General features: G+C 46.7%; 1 protein-coding gene across 9 annotated transcripts in view; it reads right to left on the reverse strand.

Annotated features, from left to right (window-relative positions):
• The window catches only part of KCNMA1 (potassium calcium-activated channel subfamily M alpha 1), a 746,198-nt gene that overhangs the window by 189,157 nt on the left and 536,064 nt on the right, over positions 1-20,977 (reverse strand). For 8 of the 9 annotated variants that reach the window (XM_029200928.1, XM_029200929.1, XM_029200923.1 and 5 more), the window contains exons 10-14: positions 19,344-19,454; positions 16,720-16,825; positions 14,903-14,985; positions 10,717-10,786; positions 3,910-4,065 (exon numbers count right to left, since the gene is read on the reverse strand). In XM_029200928.1, coding sequence (XP_029056761.1) covers positions 3,910-4,065; positions 10,717-10,786; positions 14,903-14,985; positions 16,720-16,825; positions 19,344-19,454 — 526 coding nt within the window. Of the gene's footprint in view, positions 1-3,909; positions 4,066-10,716; positions 10,787-14,902; positions 14,986-16,719; positions 16,826-18,811; positions 18,879-19,343; positions 19,455-20,977 lie in introns of those variants that run through there. The other variant, XM_029200926.1, reaches the window with a different exon arrangement.

The raw sequence follows: 20,977 nt of genomic DNA on the forward strand, positions 1-20,977 counted from the left end.
GTGTGTGTGTGTGTGTGTGTGTGTGTGTGTGTGTGTGTGTGTGTGTGTGTAAAATGGTAGATTAGCAGAGTTAAAATCGTTGGCGATCCTGAGAACAATTTATTGAATAAATGTGCTAAATTTGAAGACTCAGTGTGGATTGAAAAGAAATTTTAAGTTTATCATCCTCTAAAACACATAATACCCACACACATAATTTAGCATGTCCAAGGACAGCTAATCCTAGTAAAAGTAACAGCACAATTCACAAAGACGGCAGGTCAAGCCCCAGCTTGAAACCAGATATGTTGAAGACGAAGTTAAAAAAAGTTTTTTTTAAAATCAGTGGATCTTAAATTACATCCAAGTGAGGATGCCAAGGAGAGATACATGCGGCCACTTATTCACGGATGAGGCAATGACTGATAGGCTAATAAATAAGTTCCTTGTCTTGGTCTTTCCAGAAGACATTAGGAATATTCTCACTTGAACCTGACAGGCGGGTGGTAGGAGATCAGGTATCGGTCAATGAACAGGATGTTCTGGGCCTGGTTGATAACGTAGATGTTGACAAGTCACAGCAATCAGGGCATTTGCCTGCACTCCTTCAAGGCATTCAAGGGCGAGAGCTGGGTGCTGCTGGACAAAGTGCTTCACCTGTTTCATGAGCAACAAGCTGCTGGGCCACAGGACCCCTGAGTGGCCAGCCTGAGCCTCTTTCATAAAGGTATTGTCTGTAAGGTTAGCATGGATTTGTTAAACAAACCCCAGAACACCAGAAACTGCACAGGCCATGTCTTGAAGGTTAAGTGGAGCAAAGGATAAAGAGCCAGCAACAAGTCTTTAATAGTAATTAGGAATTCTTAAGGAAACTTAAGGAAATCATTACCCCCAAAGATGTGGGCTAAAATTATAAATAGATTCCCAAAAAGTTTAGATCAATTCAGAGCTAGGCTTTCAGGGGCAATGACTTGGCGCCCTGGGGCAAAAGTGACCACACTGAAAGGATAAACAGGTGCTCCCCCGTATTTCCTGGTACCTCAGGGCTGGGTCTCTTTGGTAGCTTCCATGTATCAGTAGTCCCTCTCTCCTTCATAGAACCTTACTACCCTCGCTGTCAGTCTTGGCTTTTTGGTCTCATGCATTCTAAAAGCCTGGTGGACAGTCACTGTGATATATCACCCCTGTTTCAGTCTTGTTCTTTCTTCTTTCAGCAGGGGCAGAGTACCATGTATTCTCTAGGAGTAAAGAACAGATATCATACCTGCCCAGGGCCAGGGAGAAGATGAGCTCACACTCCACCTTTGGCTTCCAGAAACACTAAGCATTCTCAAGGGACCAGATGCTGCCAAAGCCTCATCCCACCGCTTTCCATCCTAACGGGCCTGCCTGTCCCCATGGAAGTGTGATGAATTCCCTGCTGTAGGACACACAGCTGTAGGACACATTGTAGGGGAAAGTGGGGAAGGAAGCCATTTCTGCAAACCGTTATCCATGTATAGATTCCCTTTTCCATTCAACACCCCAAATAAAAATAAGTAAAGGCTTTGTGGTCCCTGGAATGGGAGCTAATATATAAAACATGCCAAGGAGAGCATCATTATGGTGTTTATTATGACCTAAAAGAGACAAGGGTCTGGGATTTGGAGAGCACAAAGAGGACACTACAGAATGGGGAGCACGTGCTTTCAATTGTCTCTATCTCAAAGGAAAAAAAAAAAGATGAAGGGCAGCCTTGTTATTTCCAGGTCATGTGCCTTGGTAAATTCCAACACAAAGATCACCTGAACGTCAAAAGGCCATATTCAGAGAGCTACCTCCAAACGTGGAGGACTTGGTCCCGGACAGAAAGAACATGGTAACATAACCCTGGGAGGGAAATGTGTTTTGAGTTACACCAGGGCCTGGTTGGGCCTCTCCCACAGGCCCTCCTAAACAGGAACTTGGCAGTGGGATTAGCTGGGCTGGAGGGGACGTCCTTGGCTGCAGAGGTGAGGCCCTTCAGGGTCTTGAGGAAAGTTGGACAGAGGTTCTTTCTCCCTGCTGGTAATAACACTGAAGAATCAGCATCACATCCATTTTATTAATTTTCTTGACAGGCAGCTCTAGTTTCCAGGAAGGCACCACAAAATCAAAACATATGCATGTCAAGTGCCCCACGTGTGGTGGGGCCCTGCCAAGGCCATGTTCATCAACACCAGGAAGCACAGCCCAAGTCCTCAGACATGTGCTGGTCCTGTGGGTAATTCCCTGCTGGAAGAAACCCCCGGAGCTTGGCTGGACGAGCCAGAGGAGGTCTCTTGGTGACAGTCCTTTATCCTGGTCTGGGCTCCTCGTGTTGAATATAAGAGCCCTGGAAGACACCAGGCTGCCTCTGGCTTTCGGGCTTGTCTCTAAGTCCAGCCACAAAGACCTTCCTGCCGCCTCCTTTTGCCTACATTCAGCTGTATCCAGGCAGGGGACCGGCAGCGTGAATTAAAGAAGCCATTTAAAGGAAAGCCATGTCCTTATTTGTGAGCTGGGTCTGCGCCAGGAGTTCTGCGGAGTCGAGGTCTTTGGGCATAGAGTAAGTAAAGAATTTTTTAATCAAGGCACCCATTGCTAAAGTGATTGAACGGACTCCAAAACAATTTGTTCTTTCACGTAGACTAATGTTAACCATAAACTGGCTAAATAATGAGGTGGGTACAGAGGGTGAGGACCTAGAAAGAAATCCTGTTCTAAGTCACACAGCTTATGGATGCCAAGGGTGAGCCCTGACGTGGAGTTAGTTCAGCACCTGCATCTTCATCCTTCCCACGCATCCCTCTCACTGCATCCAGGGCCATTTCCTCAGCCTCACCGGATAACTTACTGCCGGTGATGGACACAGCAACAATGGCAGCAGAAGGCTGGAGAGCTCACACCTTCGATTTCAGAGTTTCTGGCCCCTCTGCAGGATCTCCCGGTGACACACTCATTTCCCACCTCAACCACTAGTGATTCAGGAAGGGGAATGTAAACAAATGAATAACAGGGAGGGGAATATAAGGCCAGATCCTGAGCTAATGGCCACCAACGCCAAATCCAGGAGGCCCAGACGAGACAGGATTTACTGCACCGGTTTGCTACCTTGACTGTCTAGGCTGAGCAATCCAAGGATAAGGAATGGTGTCATCACTAAGAGCTCCAAAAGCCCTCTTAGTAGGGTCCTGGACCCTCAACCTGATGTCCTGGAAACACTCCTGGCCTGGCCTATGAGGACAGAGTTGGGTCTTTCTTTGTCTGAGTTGGTCCAGTGGGCAGGGGCCACTTTGGAGGGGCTGAGCAGCCAGCCCTGTCGGGTGAATCGCTGACCGGGGGATGAGCATATCCAGACCGCCTGTCTCACGGTGTAAAGGGCCCCGCTGCCCACGACTCAGTTAGTTCCTCCTCTGACTCTCCATTCAAACAACCATGGCATGTCAGCCCCGCCGGCCTCCTTGATTGTGCAGAAATAAATAAATGAATTATGTTGTTAGGGTTTGGGCTTCGGCACAAACACATGGTCTGCATTTCTCTGCACAGTGAGAGGTCCACCAGCCACTTGATGTACAAGAGCAAAAGGATAATTCTTTTCTTTAGGCGCTCTGGTGCCATATGGAATGTATATAAATCATAGCTTTGTTTTAACAGTGGAGACTTTGTTGATAGATAAACATGTGGTTTATCTAAAAAAAAGAGAGGATTGTGCTTTGAACAATCATTTAATGGCCGTGGATGTGCTAAATAAAAATAAAAACATAATTTTGAAAGAAGCTGGCCTCATGCCCAAATCTGTAACAAGGAACTTCTCCTTAACCAAAGTGGTTAAAGCCCGCCGATCTGTTTTGAGTTTAAGCTGTGCTCTCTACTCAACCCCACGACAAATTGAATGCGGGGCTAATGTGCTCTAATAGGACGAGACGTTACCTTTATGAATGACCTCATGGAGAAGAGGTTGGCAAGCATGGTGGAGAGGCCTTGAGCCAGGCAGCTCTGGGCGATGAACCCCAGCTTCAGCTCTGCGAGGCAGATTGCATCATCCCCCTCTTTCCAATTCCAGCTCGGGATGTTTAGCAGATGGGCCTGTGGAAACAAAAACAGGTATGAGACCTTTCTTCGTTAAATGTTCAATTGGTTAAAATCTCCTCTGGGAAATGCAGCATTGCCCAACAGCTCAGGGTCGCCCAGACTCAGCCTTCCTTTCCCTTGCCTGGCTCTGGTGTTTCCTGTTTTATTCACCTCTTCTGTTCATCAGACTTCAGTCTCTATGGAATATTGCTTCTGTACCTACCAAGCCCAGGTCCTCCCCTCGCGTTTGTCATTGAGCCAAATAGAGTCCAGAGGGAATTTCCTCCTGTGACAGACATGTCAGCCCGTGCTACTAGGATGTCTGGCTAGGTTGCTCTAAACTGGCTCCTGAAAAACCCTTAAGACTGCCAGACGCCTGGGTATTTTAGAAGTCGATTTTGTCTGCCTTCCCAGAACGCCTGCTCCATGGCTCCCAAGCTTGAGTGGGCATCAGTATCACCTGAAGGGTTTACACTAACGCCAATTGTCGGGCCTCCCCACAGGTTCTGATTCTTTGGGGGGAGGGTAAGGCTGGAGAATTTGCATTTCTCACAAGTTCCGAGGTGACGCTGAGCTGCTGAGCTAGCAACCACATTTCAAGGAGCACTGCCCTAAATCATCCGGCACATCACACTGGAGATGTGTTACAATCTCTTGCAGATGGACTGATCCTATTCAACAGTGAGGTCAGACCCTGCGATGAGGACCCAGAGGCATGTTCATCCAATTATTCTTAAGTGGCAGGAAGCAGAGAGTCAGAGATGATACAGTGGATGAAAGAATCAAGGTTCGAAAGTTCTCCAGAGTTGGAAAAATGGGCAAAAATCATCAGGATTTAAAAGAACTTAATATCAAATACAGCATTTAGGTTAAAAGAAAAAATCAATTGTTTAAATCCAAAATGTGAAGCCCTGACTTGGCAGACATGAGGGGACAGGAGAAAAAACAAAACAAAACAAAAAACCTTGTGTGTGAGTAACTAAAACTCCCCAAAAGTAGTCAATCTCGTGACAGATTACAGAAAAAGCCAGCGCTAGCTTGTTAGAAATGGTCTTCAGGTCATGGGAAATACAAAGGTTTCCTTCTGTTGGGAACTGGTCAGGCTAGTTCCCTGGCGCTTGATCTAGTTGTGACAGTCAGATTTTAAAAGGGAAATTGATAACCGAATAACTCCCAGACAAAAATGACAAGCATAAGACGAGACACGGGTTCTAGAAAACATCTTTGGAGGAACAGTTAAGAGAGCCAGCAGCCTTTGGTCTGAAGAAGGGCCCCTCCTCCAGGGAGACAGGATAGTTATCTGTGAATACCTCGGGTGCTGCTATGATGAGGAGAGATTAGACTTGTCTTGCTTTGTTCCAAGTGCCAGAATTAGGAATGACTGGTGTATATTACAAGAAAGCACTTTTTAAGCTTGTTTTATAAAGGAAATCTCTAAGGATGTAATTTGTCTAAAAAATGGAGAGAGCTGCCTCCAGAAATGCAAGGTCTCTTTCCCTAAAACTCAGTGCGTGTTTCTCCAAGTCTCAGTAGATAGACTGTTGCTTTGCACCGGAGGCTGAGTCAGAGCCCTTCGAGGCTCCTGCTAATGCCAAGACTCTATGACCCTGAAATTACTGTTTCTCTCCACATGTCAGCAAACGCAAGGAGCATGAAGGAGGTATATATGCAGGACAATGTACGACAGGTGTGCTGCCAGGAGGACATGGGAGGCTCCACTGCGGAGCCAAGACCAAGTGCAATGGCTCTGTGCTTGGCTTTCAGAAATACCACTCTCGTGAAATTCCCTCTTGCAAAATCCTGTTCTGTAACAATCTTGTGACTCCTAACCCGGCAGTGTTTACTCCTGGAAGATTCTCCCTGATGAGAGCTGTTAAAATAGTCCCATGTGTGGGCAGGAGCAGATGGGAATTTCTGTCAAGCTGAGTATCAGAGACCTTCCCACATCACAGACTCAATTCCAGCAATTAGCCCTGCCCTGTATCCCATTTCTCTCCCTACCCCTCACTGGCTTAAGAAGGCCACTTTTCCCCTTTACTTCCCTGGCATCGTAGGGAATACATCAGGCTAAGTGGAGAAATACTCATTTGCATGAACGTCATCTGAGAGGAATGAGGAGAAATTAAATGTAAGTCATGAACAAGTAAATCATCAAGTGTAAAAGGAGATTTGGGTGGTCCAAGCCCCAGAGAGACACTATGTAACCTTCATGGCAACTTCAAATACACAAACTAATCTTTTTAAGATGGTTTCTCACATCCCCATATGCCATCCAGGGTATGAAGTCTAGGATTTTATGTCTTGGGTCCCTCATGTACCCATCTGGTATTGAGTTCCTAAGACATATTTTACATGTTATTACACAGAAAAGTCAAGTTCGTTTCATTTCTCAGCTTCCTCTTTTGGCCACCGTATCTTTCCCAATCGTGGGGCAGGGAGCCACAAGGGACATGCCAAAGGCTGGAAGGTCTGTGTGCACCAAACAAAGAAGGGTGACTGACCCAGGAACTCAACTTGTTCGTTTCTGGCAACTCTGTCCTTTTTCATTTGAGGGAACTTTGGGTCCAGTGTCCAGTGGAAGACGCCAGTGTTACTACATAGGAGTCTAGAGGTAAATCCTCTCATCTGGAGAACCAGCCCTGCTAAGGCAGGACGAACAGGACTGGGGCTTCCCTCTGTTTGAGACGAAAGGAACATGAAAACAGGCTGTCCTGGAAACCAGGAGAGATGAATTCCAGCCCCAGTGCCATCTCTCACTACACATGCAACGTTAGGGAAGCTGCCATGAGGAAGAAAGAAGGGTGTCTCAGAGAAAACACTTCAACACTTCTGCTCAAGTGTAAGGGTTTACAGTGAGAAAGCTCAAAGAGCTTGCATCTCCATTCGGCCACTGGGACTTGGCTTCAGGTCAGAGACAAAGACCTCTTTCTGTAGAGTCCGCTAGGAACATTTTAAAAGTCCACTAACAGGTAAGTCATCAGGAGTGAACCTTTCCAAGATGTCCCAAAGCATTCTTTCCTTCAAGAGTTTTAAGCCATCTGCACTCAAATCACACAATGCCCCTGTGCCGTGTCCTTTCCATGCTGGGAGATGGTGAGGCTGAGTGTTTCTCTCCCTGAATTCTACTGGGGGTAAACAGATCCACTTTGGAGAACCTCCATCCTTCTATAAGTCCTACTCAGAGGAACCACAGTTTGGCTCAACAGCCTGTGGCTCTACTGAATGAGAAGGTGGCAGTTCTGTCTCTTAGCTCACTGGCTGCCAAGTGACCATGAGTTGTACCCATCAGAGACGCTCTGAGACAGAGCTTAGACCCGTCACACTGGGATACTAAAATGCACAGATGGTCAAATGAGGACTAAATGGGATAATGGATGTCAAAACTCTTTTAAAACCCTAAAATATGACACAAATGTCTGAGATTATTATGATGACAAACTCAGAACGAGTTTTATGTGGAGAGAAAGAAGACAGCTTCCCTACATCCCTCTAGGTCCTAGAATCGCACCATCATTAGATCACGGGGGATTGAAATTCTTTATCTTTTAAATCTGATATCCAATTATGGAATTAACTATCCTTTGGAATATGCTGACAGGGATATAAGTGTACATGTATGTGCCAGGTTTTTTCCTGAAAGCAAGTTTTAATGGATGGAGATCTCTGGGCATCTAGTCATGGGTACAGAGAAAGTGCCAAGAGAGGAAGAAAAATAATATTGTGAAGGGTAGATAGGAGGATCTTAAAAACAGCAAAATTAAATCAAAACTACAATGAGGTATCATCTCACACCGGTCAGAACGGCCATCATCAAAAAATCTACAAACGATAAATGCTGGAGAGGGTGTGGAGAAAAGGCAACCCTCTTGCACTGTTGGTGGGAATGTAAATTGATACAGCCACTATGGAGAGCAGTATGGAGGTTCCTTAAAAAAGTACAAATAGAACTACCATATGACCCAGCAATCCCACTACTGGGCATATACCCTGAGAAAACCATAATTCAAAAAGAGTCATGTACCAAAATGTTCATTGCAGCTCTATTTACAATAGCCAGGACATGGAAGCAACCTAAGTGTCCATCAACAGATGAATTGATAAAGAAGATGTGGCACATATATACAATGGAATATTACTCAGCCATAAAAAGAAACGAAATTGAGTTATTTGTAGTGAGGTGGATGGACCTAGAGTCTGTCATACAGAGTGAAGTAAGTCAGAAAGAGAAAAACGAATACCGTATGCTAACACTTATATATGGAATCTAAAAAAAAAAAAAAAAAATGGTTCTGAAGAACCTAGGGGCAGGAGAGGAATAAAGATGCAGACATAGAGAATGGACTTGAGGACATGGGGAGGGTGAAGGGTAAGCTGGGACGAAGTGATAGAGAGGCATGGACATATATACATTACCAAATGTAAAATAGATAGCTAGTGGGAAGCAGCCGCAGAGCACAGGGAGATCAGCTTGGTGCTTTGTGACCACCTAGAGGGGTGGTACAGGTAGGGTGGGAGGGAGGGAGATGCAAGAGGGAAGAGATATGGGGATATATGTATATGTATAACTGATTCACTTTGTTATAAAGCAGAAAGTAACACACCATTGTAAAGCAATTATACTCCAATAAAAATGTTAAAAAAAAACCAGCAAAATTGTAAAGCAAGGTGAAGAATGTCTATTTGCAGTTCTCAAGGAATGAGATGACAAATAATGACCAGTAGACGTCCTGTTCTTTCTCTGCAGGAGAAAAATGAAATGATAAAGAGCCCTGTAACAAAGTCACTGTGTCCCTTTCACTCTCACACATCTTATAAGGACAAAGTCTCATAAGTGACTTTTCCTAACTCTGAAACCCAAATAGATTGGCGTGGTTCTAAACAAAATGCGTTTAAGCAAATAACCATGGGTCGGGTGATGTCTTCATCACTGTTTTTGAATAATGATAAGGCAGACGTTTGTGAAAGATGTCCAGCTTGCTATGATAAGCTTGCTATGATCGTGTGAATACTGACCAGTGCCATCCGGATCCTAGGTCCGTGGAACTACTTCTGAGTTTGACAAGAATCACAGAGCTGAAATCCTCCTTAATTCCTTGAAGATGCTGCATTAGCACTCATTGGAAGGAGAAAAAAAAGGAACTGACGTCCCTTTCTAAACATACAACATTAATTTTCCTATTCAATCTAAATTCAGCCCCAAATCTAAACAACAGCTTAAAGCACTCCCAACACTAAATGAAATTTCAAATCACAAAGGAAAGAGGGAGAGTTCCTTGCCTCGGGAGCTGTCACCGGCCACAGCCCTGCTCATAAAATTCACCTCCACCTACCAAGGGTGCTGTCAAAGAACTTCTCCATTTGATGCCGGTGAGTTACCAATACCCTCACTTTCTCTCTTCAGTGTCCCGGGTTTTCCAGAGACAAACAGGACACTGTGACCTTGGGTGCCCACCACCCAACCCACTGGCTGGAGCACGGCACAGCCTGCAGTGGAGCCACCTGGGAGGGCTGGGCAGCAGTGGGCGGTGGGCAGCAGCCCGAGCGGCAGCCCAGTCACCGACAGCAGGCTCCACAGTCAACAATGCCTCCGATGGGCCTCCACACAGCAAAATGGGGCAGCGCTTGCCAGCAATTAAGAAATAATGGCATGGCACTGGTGCATTTGGCAGAAGGGAGTCCTCTCTGGGTCTCCGGACTGCCTATTTCGTAGGGAATATGGCCCATAAGATGGGACACACGCTCACTCACAACCCAGCAGGGAGTGATTCTGTCCAGACAGGACACCTGATGGCAGGTACTGAGCAGCCTCCGGTCTCTCATAACTGGTTCCGTGTCAAACACAGAAAGGTGCCACCTTCCCTCCCCCAAAGCTGTTTTCCTGGGAGTCTACTGATGGCCGAGCAAAGGAGCATTGCCTTTGAATGAGAGACAGGACTCTGGTTTACGGAGAAATAATCACAAGGGAAACAGCATAGACTCCAACATTTGTTTTCTTCCTGATCTCCCTGTAAACTGTAACACTAGGAAAATTCCTTTATGTTTAATCTCTGGATAGCCAACTATTTTCCTAAATTCAATGGTGCAAATTCTCATCTTGAATTTCAGGATGCGGTTTTCCACATTCTCCACCCAGCACGTGGTCTGTCCCGCCAAGTTCACCTGGTCTCAGATAGAAAAGTGCTCACTTGCCTGGGACACTCTACACCTTGACTGCAAAATCCCTGAGGGCACAGAACAGGGCTTCACTATTTCCACCGGGACTGGGGGGGTGTGGGTGAGGCCCCGTGTTGACCACACAGTAGTACTCAATAAATACCCATGGAAGAAATGAGTGTGGCACATAAGAATTCGAAGTTGTTGGAATGGGATCTAAAGACACATCAATATTTCTGAACCTAGGGAACCAACAGATGCTTCCTGAACAAATGAGTCAATACATGAAGGAGTTTCCCTCCAGCGCCCAACTGCAAACGAGGTGTCTGGACTGAAGAAACGTCCCAGGGAGGTTTTTACCCACCACTCCTCTTTACCCAGGCCTTTGGATTGCATTGGTGTGTGTGCTCGTGCATGTATGCACATGCGTGTGTGGCTGTCTGGGAAGGGAAGAGCCTGGACCCCCGTGTGCGTCGCTGAGCCGCAGGCTCTCACAGGCTCTCACTGCCCTACCTTGTTATGATACTGCAGCATCTGAGTGATTATTCTTATCTTCGGGTGGTAGTTCTTTATGGAGATGACTCTGAAAAAGAAAAGAACAAAAGCTGAGCCAGGGTGCGCCTCACCCTTGGAGTCTGAGGGGAAGATTAATTTGATTACATCCAAATGGAGTGAATGTAGGGCCAGCAGCCTGGACCTTCAGAGAGGTTGCAGCCACTGGGCCAAGTTACACTGTGTTTCCACTGCCATACCCCGTGGTCGTGCGAAAAGGAAATCACATAAGGGCCACAGGCCATGTCCTAGGCATAAAAGAAGAGAGAGGTCCCGTGGTGTCTCGGTGATGGCATGTGTGTACCGGGCATGGGGGTTCTGGAGCAGCGGTCACGGGCTTATTGCCCACATGGGCCTCTAAATAAAACAAGCTCAAGTCACGGGGCCAACAGAGGTTTGCCATCTCACATACCCTAGGGAGGAGCCCGGAAACGATTTGCTCTGAGTCCAATTCTCCAAGTTAACAACATGAGACAATGTGACAAATCATACAAGCAGCCTGACAAATGATTCTAATTGTCACGCACACATGGCCACTGTCACACAAATGATTTCTGAGCAGGGCTCTTAGGATGGGCCTATCGTATCACATGACTCAGCCTGTGATAGCTAACAGCATCTAAACAATGACTTTGATGCCGGTTACAGTTAAGTGTCAAGGCCTCGGGGAGGTCATGGGCTGGTGGAAAATTCCCCCAAACTGCTCTCAGTCCCTACTTAGTATTAACTACCGCCAGCCCCTACTACTCTAACCCTCCCTCCTGTTCCCCACAACAATCACTGTGCTGCAAGGGGAGGGGCCGGGAGGAGAGGAACAGAAACACCTGCATTCCAGTCCCAGCTGCTGCACTAACAAACTGAGTGACCTTCAGGAAATCCCTGGACTCTCCGTGACTGTTTCCTCATCTGGACATTGGGGGCAACGGTACCTGCTTTATGTATTTCACAGGCTTGGTATGAGCAGCACATGAAACCCCAGATGTGAAAATGCTTTGAAATCATTAAAAGCTCTCTCCACATGCAAGTTATGGTTTTTGTCATTACCCACTCTGTCAGAGATGACATTGTACATTTCCTTCTGTGACAAGGAAGGCTAAAGACTGGGATTCCACAGAAAGGCCCACCTCCTAAGCCTCATCGGAAATGCGAGTGCACTGGTCATGACCACCCCACAACTTCCCACCAGGAAATGCCCTATGCTTCATCCCTTTTCGTGCAAAGATGGAGAGGAGGCAGCCGGGGAGCAGTTTTGTCTGAAAAGCTGCCACTTGGGAATTTAGGAAATGGATCACGCGGAAGCCTCTCCCTGCACAAATTCACCCTTTTGGGCTTTTGCACTTGAAGGATTTCATTTTATTTTTGAAAAAGTGTTGTGTTGGCCCATGCTTGTAATTCAAGGACTTTGAGCCTCTGTCAGCCCTTGGAATTCAGTTCACAGCATCAGCCAGTTTTCTGCATTAGCTCATTTCAAATGGATCTTTGACATTTTAATTTCAAAACGGGCAGATTGGTCTCATTAAACTAAGGGGAAAGGAGGATTATACAAATAAGGGAAAGACAGATCCCTTCTTTTAACCCTGAGCTTCCCATTTCCTTTTGCTCCCTGGGCCTTAGTTCTGATTCCGTTAACGAATGGCTGAATCACATTTCTGCTACTACCTTTTTCAGTCATTTTTATGCCATGGCATCATGCCAATCACCCAGATACCCTGTATGTCTTCATATTAACCCTACTGTAGTCAGGGCTTAAGTAAAATATTGTGATTAAGAGAAATGCCCACCTCAAAGCTATTATCATTTCAACTATTCACTTAAAAAAAAAAAAAGGCAGTGCCAGCCCTAAATTTCTCTGTGGGGTAAAACATTAAGCTTCCTCTTCTTTTGGTTTTCCATTTGAAATTTTGAAAATAATGTTCCTGAAAACCTACATTTTTGTCACTTCAAATGACACAAAAAAACGTGAAGGACACAAATCCTAGTTCAAGGAAAGGGCCAACTGATGCACCCTAAGCTGGGGCTGTGACTAGTTAGGGGACAGGCTCAGGTGTGGAAGCAGGTCCCCATTCCACCAACTCCCTGCGGCCTGGCAAGCCCAGTGCTTACAGGAGTCCATGCATCAACTCTCTTAAGATGACTGCACTAGGCATACTGCTGAAGAAAAGTGAGGAGAGAACATTGTGCCAGATGTTGCTTGCCAGACGCAAGGACCAGGTGCTGAGTGGAGGATGTGCTTCAGAGGAATTCTGCCCCCTCACTGACGGGAAAGCTCATGTCACCTGGGGCTACTGAGCGAAAGCAAAGCGAAGGAGATGCGAGCATTGTAATGGTGCAAAGGCAACTTCCCTACCCTCTGTCTCAGGTAAATTCACAGGACACAGTAAACCAAGCTGTAGGGAGAGGGGAATCTTGGTCTAGACCCAAAGGATAGCTGTTTGCAGTTAGGCAAGAGTTCCTGGGAATCTAGTGGGAGTGAAATGTTTCCTCTTGGTTCATCTCTTCTCCAGAAGGTTCTCTTTATTACCTCCTCCTCCTGCAATTTATGCTGCAGGACAGAAGAATCCAAAAGGGTTTTCACTAAGTGGAGCAAAATATCTTAACTTTGTAGTCATTTCATAGTCCCAAGATGTCTGGAATATGGGTCTATACAAAGAACAAAAATGGAACAGTTTTCTCCTGAAATAAGAACAGAATAAGCAGCAGGAGTTGGCCAGAGAACGGCCTCAGGTGGGCCCTGCGCGTTTACGAGAAAGGCGCTGGGCAGTGTTTTCCAAAGAGCGACCCCCGCCACCTCCCCCAGCCCTGCCAGGAGATGTTCTGTAAAAAAAAAATAAAAAAAAAAAAAAAGGAGGGGGAGGGGGCCTGTAGTCAAATAGGTTTGAGAAAGTCTCTCTAGAACATTATCTTAGAAATTTGTATTAGTATTCAAAGCACTAAGGAGGCATTCAGGGAAGAAAACTATTTCAGGGGACTTCCCTGGTGGTACAGTGGTTGGGAATCTGCCTGCCAAGGCAGGGGACACGGGTTCGAACCCTGGTCCAGGAAGATCCCACATGCCGCGGAGTAACTGAGCCCGCGCACCACAACTACTGAGCCCACGCGCCTAGAGCCCGTGCTCCGTGACAAGAGAAGCCACTGCAATGAGAAGCCCGCGCACCGCAACGAAGAGTAGCCCCTGCTCGCCGCAACTAGAGAAAGCCCGCGCGCAGCAACGAAGACCCAACGCAGCCCAAAATAAATAAATAAAGTAATTAAAACAAAAACAAACTATTTCATTTGGGGAAACTGGTCGAAACAAGCTGATTGGTTAACAATCCCCTCTTTGTGGGAAATATTCATCTATGTGTGCTACAGACACACTCGGAAAGCTCTAACCTGGGGTTCCTCAACCTTGGCACTATTGACATTCGGGGCCGGCTAATTCTCTGCTGTGGGGGGCAGTCCTGTGTACTGTAGGATGTTGAGCAGTAACTCCGGCCTCTGCCCAGCAGACATGAGCAGCACCGTCCCCTAACTATGACAAACAAGAACATCTCCAGCTATTCCAAACTGTCTCCCGGGAGCCAAATCGTTTACAGTTCAGATTTCTCAGGCCCACTCCCCCTCAGGGAACATGGTACCTTAGTTCAGGCCTGCTCCCAATGAAATCTATCTTTCCTTCGCTAGTCCTCCACCCCAAGGCTGGCTGTGAGTCCCAGAGCCCCTATCTTTTTTTTTTCTTTGCGGTACGCGGGCCTCTCACTGTTGTGGCCTCTCCCGTTGCGGAGCACAGGCTCCGGACGTGCAGGCTCAGCGGCCATGGCTCACGGGCCCAGCCGCTCCGCGGCATGTGAGATCGTCCCGGACCGGGGCACGAACCCGCATCCCCTGCATCGGCAGGCGGACTCTCAACCACTGCGCCACCAGGGAAGCCCAGAGCTGCTATCTTTTAAGGATGAGCTTTCAGTTAATGAGGCCTTGTGTCATTACCCTCTGCACCCACCACAGCCTCAGTTCCCCACCCTGCCTTAGGCCTATGCAGATGGCTAGTTGTAGGGTGGCTAATGAGGAAAGAAGGTCCCACAGAGACAGTGCTCTGCAGAGGACCCAACAGGAGAGTGAGTGGCCAGACGGTACCCGGCGCAGAGCCTTCCCGCCTCCCCGAGCTTACCGCATGATGTTGGAGGCATCTTCAGCGTCGGGGTCTGCGCAGTACTTATTGGCAAGGATGAGGCACGCATCTGCTGACTCTATCTAAGACACCAAAAGGAAAATCACAGAACGCAAACAGATAAATAGCCATGCTTGGTTGCAGTCTCTCTCTGTTGATGGCTCTGGGGGAACCTGGTGCTTTGCAAGGAAAGAAAAAGGCAGTAATTCTGAGAGATTACAGTTTTTGTCAAAAGTGTAGGTTGCAAGTTCTTGTTATGATATAAACATTTCATCTTGTTGCCGTTGGAGGGGACAATGTGTACCTTGGTAACTACACTTCTCATTCTGCATAGCCTTTTACACGTAAGCTTTCTGGATTTCTTGAGATAACAATAAAGTAAGCCTTTCGATCCCCTCTCCACCTCCTTTCCCCACCATCTGCACCATCATTCTAACTTTTCCAGTCAGGAAATGGCGTTAGGGGGGCTAAACCTCTTCTCTCAGGCTACCCAGTTAACTGAGTCATTGGGGATTCAGAAATGTAGAGTCCAAAGTCCTTCACCTAACCTTTTTTCACATCTTAACCGTGAAATAAGAGGAAATGAGAGCCCTAACTCAGACAACAGCTCAGTACTGTTTAGTATCCAATAAGCATTCAGATATTCAAAAGACAACGAATCTACGTGTATGAAATGATGTTACAGATGACCTCGAAATACAGCCTACTGCCTTATCGAAACATGTGCCAACAGAGACTTATTCCTTTGAGGGGATGAGGAGTTCTGCAAAGAACTGCTTGCATCTAAATCAGGTCCACGGACAGTAACTATTTTCCCCAAGTTCCCATAAGATTCCACATTAGACATAACTCGGATCAGGTCTGGATAATATTAACAGGACTCTGTAAGCATAAGAGTTCCCATTCTGGCTGAGGTCTGTCCTACTTGGGATGTTGTACTTATAACAGACCATTCTTGCATTTGGTGGGAAGCCATGGTTTCCTCCATGGTATGTCACAAATTGTCTCTAGTTTTCCTTCTTTCATAAAGTAAAGAATTTACCCAAATCCTTTTGGCTTATTCACGTTTGCCAATTACATTATTTACTGCATTATGTGGTGACCACAGCAAGCATTTAGATGTCAGTGGATTCAAAATATTAATCTATCTCCACTGGCGTGCAAATATTGAACGTGCTTACAAAATCTATGTGAAATGGGTAAAGTAGCAGATGCCATTCTGCTGTATCCCTTTCCCTTATAAGCCTTAGGTGTGCTTTATAAGAAGGTTCTAACTTAGTAGGTTCTAGAAAGAAAGATTAGCCCATTACCAAGTGCTATCAGATACCTGAGTGTTTAGTTTTGCACCTTTAGTCCTTGGTGAGGAAAAAAGGAAGCTCAAAATGTGTTACGGCTTGGGTAAACTTTATTTTATAGTGTACCCTCAATGTTTCTTTCTGACGTAAATAACAGATTTCAGAGCTACACTGAGTCCAATTTAAGTATTCAAAATGGGAATTACTTGATCGTTATGTCATATATTGAGTCCATACAACTGGTCTACTTCCTTTAGCAGTGCTAATATTGAGGCAACCAGCGATGTCTAGCATGTTATGTACAACAAGTCCACATGTGGAATGCTTACAGGTGGTCCACCGTGTGCCGGCAGAACAAAGTCCTGGGACCAGTGCAAGGGTGATACCAAGGTTGGTAGTATCTGATTTATCTCATTAGGGGTATGGAGGTGACTCTTGGCCACCCTGGGACGCATGTCCCTTCACCACAGAGTCAAACCCCCCCAGATGGAGTAAAAGCAGAAGTCACTTCTTCCTTCTTACCTTGACTCTCGCAAGATCGTGTGGATTGAGGACTGAACCCTGATAAAATTCCACCTGAGTAAAATGTCGTTTGAACAGAGCTTCAAGCTCCAGGTTAGGGGAAATGCTGGGCAGGGAGAGAAAAAGCAGCCATTAATATAACAGACTCAGGTATTCAGCCTCCATGACCTCCCTTCCCTCCAATTTTCACAGAGAGAGACATGGGAAAAAGGTTTTCACCTTCAAAGCAGCCCCCTTTCTGGCCATAAATAAGAGGCTCACACTCAAGAGAAGTAAAACCCCAGCCCAACTGAAAACCAAAACCAGTACGAAGTTAAAATGGAGAGGTTCATAACCTTTACAGAGTCTGAGGCCTATGGGGCAAAATGTCTTCAACTTCATGATGAATGGAATCCCTATTTTATGAATGGAGAAACTGAGGCTGTGACATCAGGGATTAGCCAAAAGTCTTCCTGGCAGAGCCTCCTGCTGCTCCTTCCATCAAAAGCCTTTTCCCTGCTTCTCCACCTCATGGACTTTTCACTCCCCAGGGCCTGGATCAAAAAAACGTCACTTCTGAGCAGCCATACACAGAGCTAATCCACTCTCAGTATCGCTCTTGATTCAGCATGTGTACACCATTCATCATTCTTGGTGCTGAGCTACACCGCCATCTTTCCCATTGCAGGGCAACGATTAAAACACTGGTTGATCTGTTCATTCATTTATTATTTCTGCAGAGATGAAAAATACCTACTCTCTGTTAGCTACTGTGCCTACTAGGTGCCAAGAACCTACTAGGTGCCAAGGACTGAGTTAATCAACCCTTGCCTAACGTTTATGTAGTACTCAGTAATGATAACAACCGCTAATGTTCTTGAGCATTTACTATGTGGCAGCTACCATCCTAAGCACTTGACAAGTATTAGCTCATTTAAACCTCAAAAACAACTCTACAGGAAGGTATGTTATTAACCCAAAGCTTTGAGAGGTTAATTAACTGGGCCATGGACGACAAGGCTGACACTGATAGATGCTGGGGTCCTAGCAATTGAAGCAGTAACAGCCAGCCTGTTGATTCAGACTAAGGCAGTGGGTGAGAGAAGAGCAGCTGCCTGTGCAAATCCAACCAGTCCTCCAGATCCATGACAAGTCAGTCCTCCTTCAGGAAGCCTGCCTGCCCTGGAAATACAAGGAGTGGTGGTCTCTCCCCGATACAGATGCCCCGTGTGATTCTGCCACTTGATTAAACTGACATCAGTCCATTACTAGAGGATCCGTGTTGTGCTCCAATTGCTGCACATGTGCTCATCTTGACATGCCAAACCAAGATGAGGGCAGAACCTATACAAATGCTTGAACCTTCCAGATGCTCAGCAGAGGATGGGCCCCACAGCTGGCCATCGGTGGCTAAGCAGTTAATTGGATCTGTGGGCTCTGCTCCTGTGCCCGTGGCCTGGCTGGTCTTTTTAGAACTTGGATAAGTCAGTGCTAAGAAGAAAAATGCTGGTGCTCAGATGTGGTCAGTTTCATATTCACAAATGCCGAAAGGAAGGAGATGCACCGGAGAGCTATAGGAAAGTCAACCTCAGCGGGATCTCAGAGCAGGGCTGAGTCCTGGGTGGTCAACCCCACATGGAGCCAACACCAACATGTGAGCTTTGTCCCTTGGCAACATGGGGCTAAGACTGGCGCCCTTGACAGCCCCATCTCCATAAAAGAAGAGGGTGCCACCCACGTCAACATGCCTGTGTCCCCCAACTCTCCATCCCTGTTATGGACTACCTTTTACCTAAAAGGGGTTCAGGCAAAGAACCTGCTTTCCTCACCTGTAAAACAAACTTGATAAGACCTACCTCCTAAGTACATTGGGCAGCCTAATGTATTTTCTCTCTCATGATAACAGCTAACATTTATTGAGCACTTACTGTGTGCCTGATTCTGCTCTGTATACTTGGAATGGATTACTTCTTTTCATTCTCAAAATAGCCCAAGAAACCATTGTGATCTCCCCATCTTATGGATGTGGAAACTGAGGCCCAGGGAGGTGAACCTGTTCAGTACTTGGTTGAGTCAGGATTCAGACTGAACTCTGAGTCAAGCATGTACTTACTCTTACTCCCTCTGTTGATTTCAGGAGAGGCTGTGGTGACCAGCACTGTGTCCTACACCGAAGGTTCCTAGGAACGACAGTTGTTGTTGTTACTGTTGCTATTACCCTGTACCCTGCTTCCTCTTACGTCTCTGTCTTGCTTGGTCACTATGTCAGTCCTGCACTCATAAAGAATCTACACCATACAGCTAATCATCCACACCAGACACTGTGGACACACCTGGATCACACAGATCCAGACAGCTGAGGGGACAGTACTGACGTGTTTGACCCATAATGAACCCCACTGTTACTTGCCAGAATTGCTTCCACAGAGACAGATACTGCTCTTAGTCACTGAACGAGTGCGTTGCTTCCTTTCCATCGGTTTCAGAACACCCTCTCCAATGAGCCCAGCAGGGATCGTGGCTGATTCAACTCTGCCCTGCCCCCCGAATGCCGCCCTCACATCACCCCTCCTCCAGACACTTGAGGAGTCCCCCTAGAGGTGCCTGGTTGGGTGGAGGGTCTAGAAACAGCAGGGGCCTCTTACTTGTGAAGAAAGACAATCTCCACGTTGACATCATCCCGGTCCTTGTGTAGAAAGTCCTTCAGGAAGTTGGAAACGCTCTCCAGCGTGATGTGTCCACAGACCACAATGTGCCTGCATGGGAGAGGCCAGTTAGATGAGGCCAGCCCAGCGATGCCCCGGCACCCACCCGCGGCCAGACAGAAGCAGCGCACAGCTGCAGGGAAGCATTCGTCTCCCCCCAAGGAGGCTCAGTAAAGCCCAGCTCCCCTCCCCAGAGGGCAGTGAGGCAAAGCAGCGGGGCTGGAAGGTGCTCAGAGACTCTTTGACGGAAGACCATATGGCTTCTCACCTGATGCTGCACAAAATCCTATTAAAAGCCCAGCCGTTCGGCCAAGTGGTTTTATGCATTTAACAGTAAGTGACATTATGCTTGAGCTTAAACGCTGCATTATCAAGTCCCTTGCAGATTCATATCTCTCCCTTTCTGCCCACAAAGCGTCCTCCCGGGAGATTTACCGAATGAGTCTTGGTTTATGACATAGAGCTTATCAGGTAATGAGATAACAAATCTTGTTGAAATGATGATTTTGTGTGTAAGAAAGCGGACTTTTATCAGGGTGGCTAATGTGCAGCTTGACACATTATGGGCTCTGCTGGCCGTAAGCACTAAAAAGGAAATTTTGCACTTTTCCGCCATAACTCCTCTGACAACGGGGGCATGTAACACTTTACAGTAAGTGAGCATTACTCAGGGCTAAATGGGGATGGGACACCTATGGAATCTGAGATCGTGCCGCAGGCAGGCTGTGCATCCCCAGGCAGCTGCTTCCTTAGGGTGCCTGGGATTTCTACGAGAAACAAAGGAATTTACCTCAGGATGGGGAGAAAAGCTAGGAAGGGATGATGAAGACGGAATTGTCTGCCTTTATTTCGGGGTGGTTTGGACTTCTGTTTCTGGAGATGGTAACTCCCCCTGAGGAGATGAGCCCATGGAAGGAAGAACAGTCTCCCCAACATCTTTGGGCTCCTGGACCAATCTGACTTTGACACTGGGCTATACTATGGCCACTTATACTTATTACATATGATGCTTAGTCAGGAGGAAGCTCTTTGGTGCAAGAGTTAGCCCCGTGACTGACTGTGGAGATAAAACCTGCTGGCTTCTACTAAAGAGACTGTAGCAAAAGGCTCAGCCCAGATCCCTGTGCCCCTCAGGCTGACAGTGACAGAGGCTGACTGCCTGGCTGGGCTGTGAGGCACGGGCAGGTGGTGAACATGAAGCACGGTAATTTTGCGGGGAAATTTAGAATGGCCAGGCCCCTTGCACTTCATAATTGCTCTGTGCACATTCCAATAAGGCAGAAAAGCTCATTGGCTGGAGGCGGCTCCTAAGAGAAGGCAGCGATGATTGCTTATGCGATGTTCCATTAGATGCCATTACAAGAGCCTGCCCTTTTCGGTGTAATTTGGTGCTTGACTAAGTGTGCGAGAATAATGCAGTAAACTCATTGGTGAAAGGATAATGATGCAGAACAAAGAGTAAATCAATAATATGCATGATGCAGTTAATAATATCACCGTTATGGACTGTTATCGTTACGGTGCTGCACTTAGCGATCGGGCAAGTGGAGGCCCTTGGAGGGGGGATTGTGGAA

The sequence above is a fragment of the Monodon monoceros genome, unplaced genomic scaffold, assembly GCF_005190385.1.
Source record: "Monodon monoceros isolate NGI ecotype Baffin Bay Population unplaced genomic scaffold, NGI_Narwhal_1 Super_Scaffold_4, whole genome shotgun sequence".
In the NCBI taxonomy this organism is placed as follows: domain Eukaryota; kingdom Metazoa; phylum Chordata; class Mammalia; order Artiodactyla; family Monodontidae; genus Monodon; species Monodon monoceros.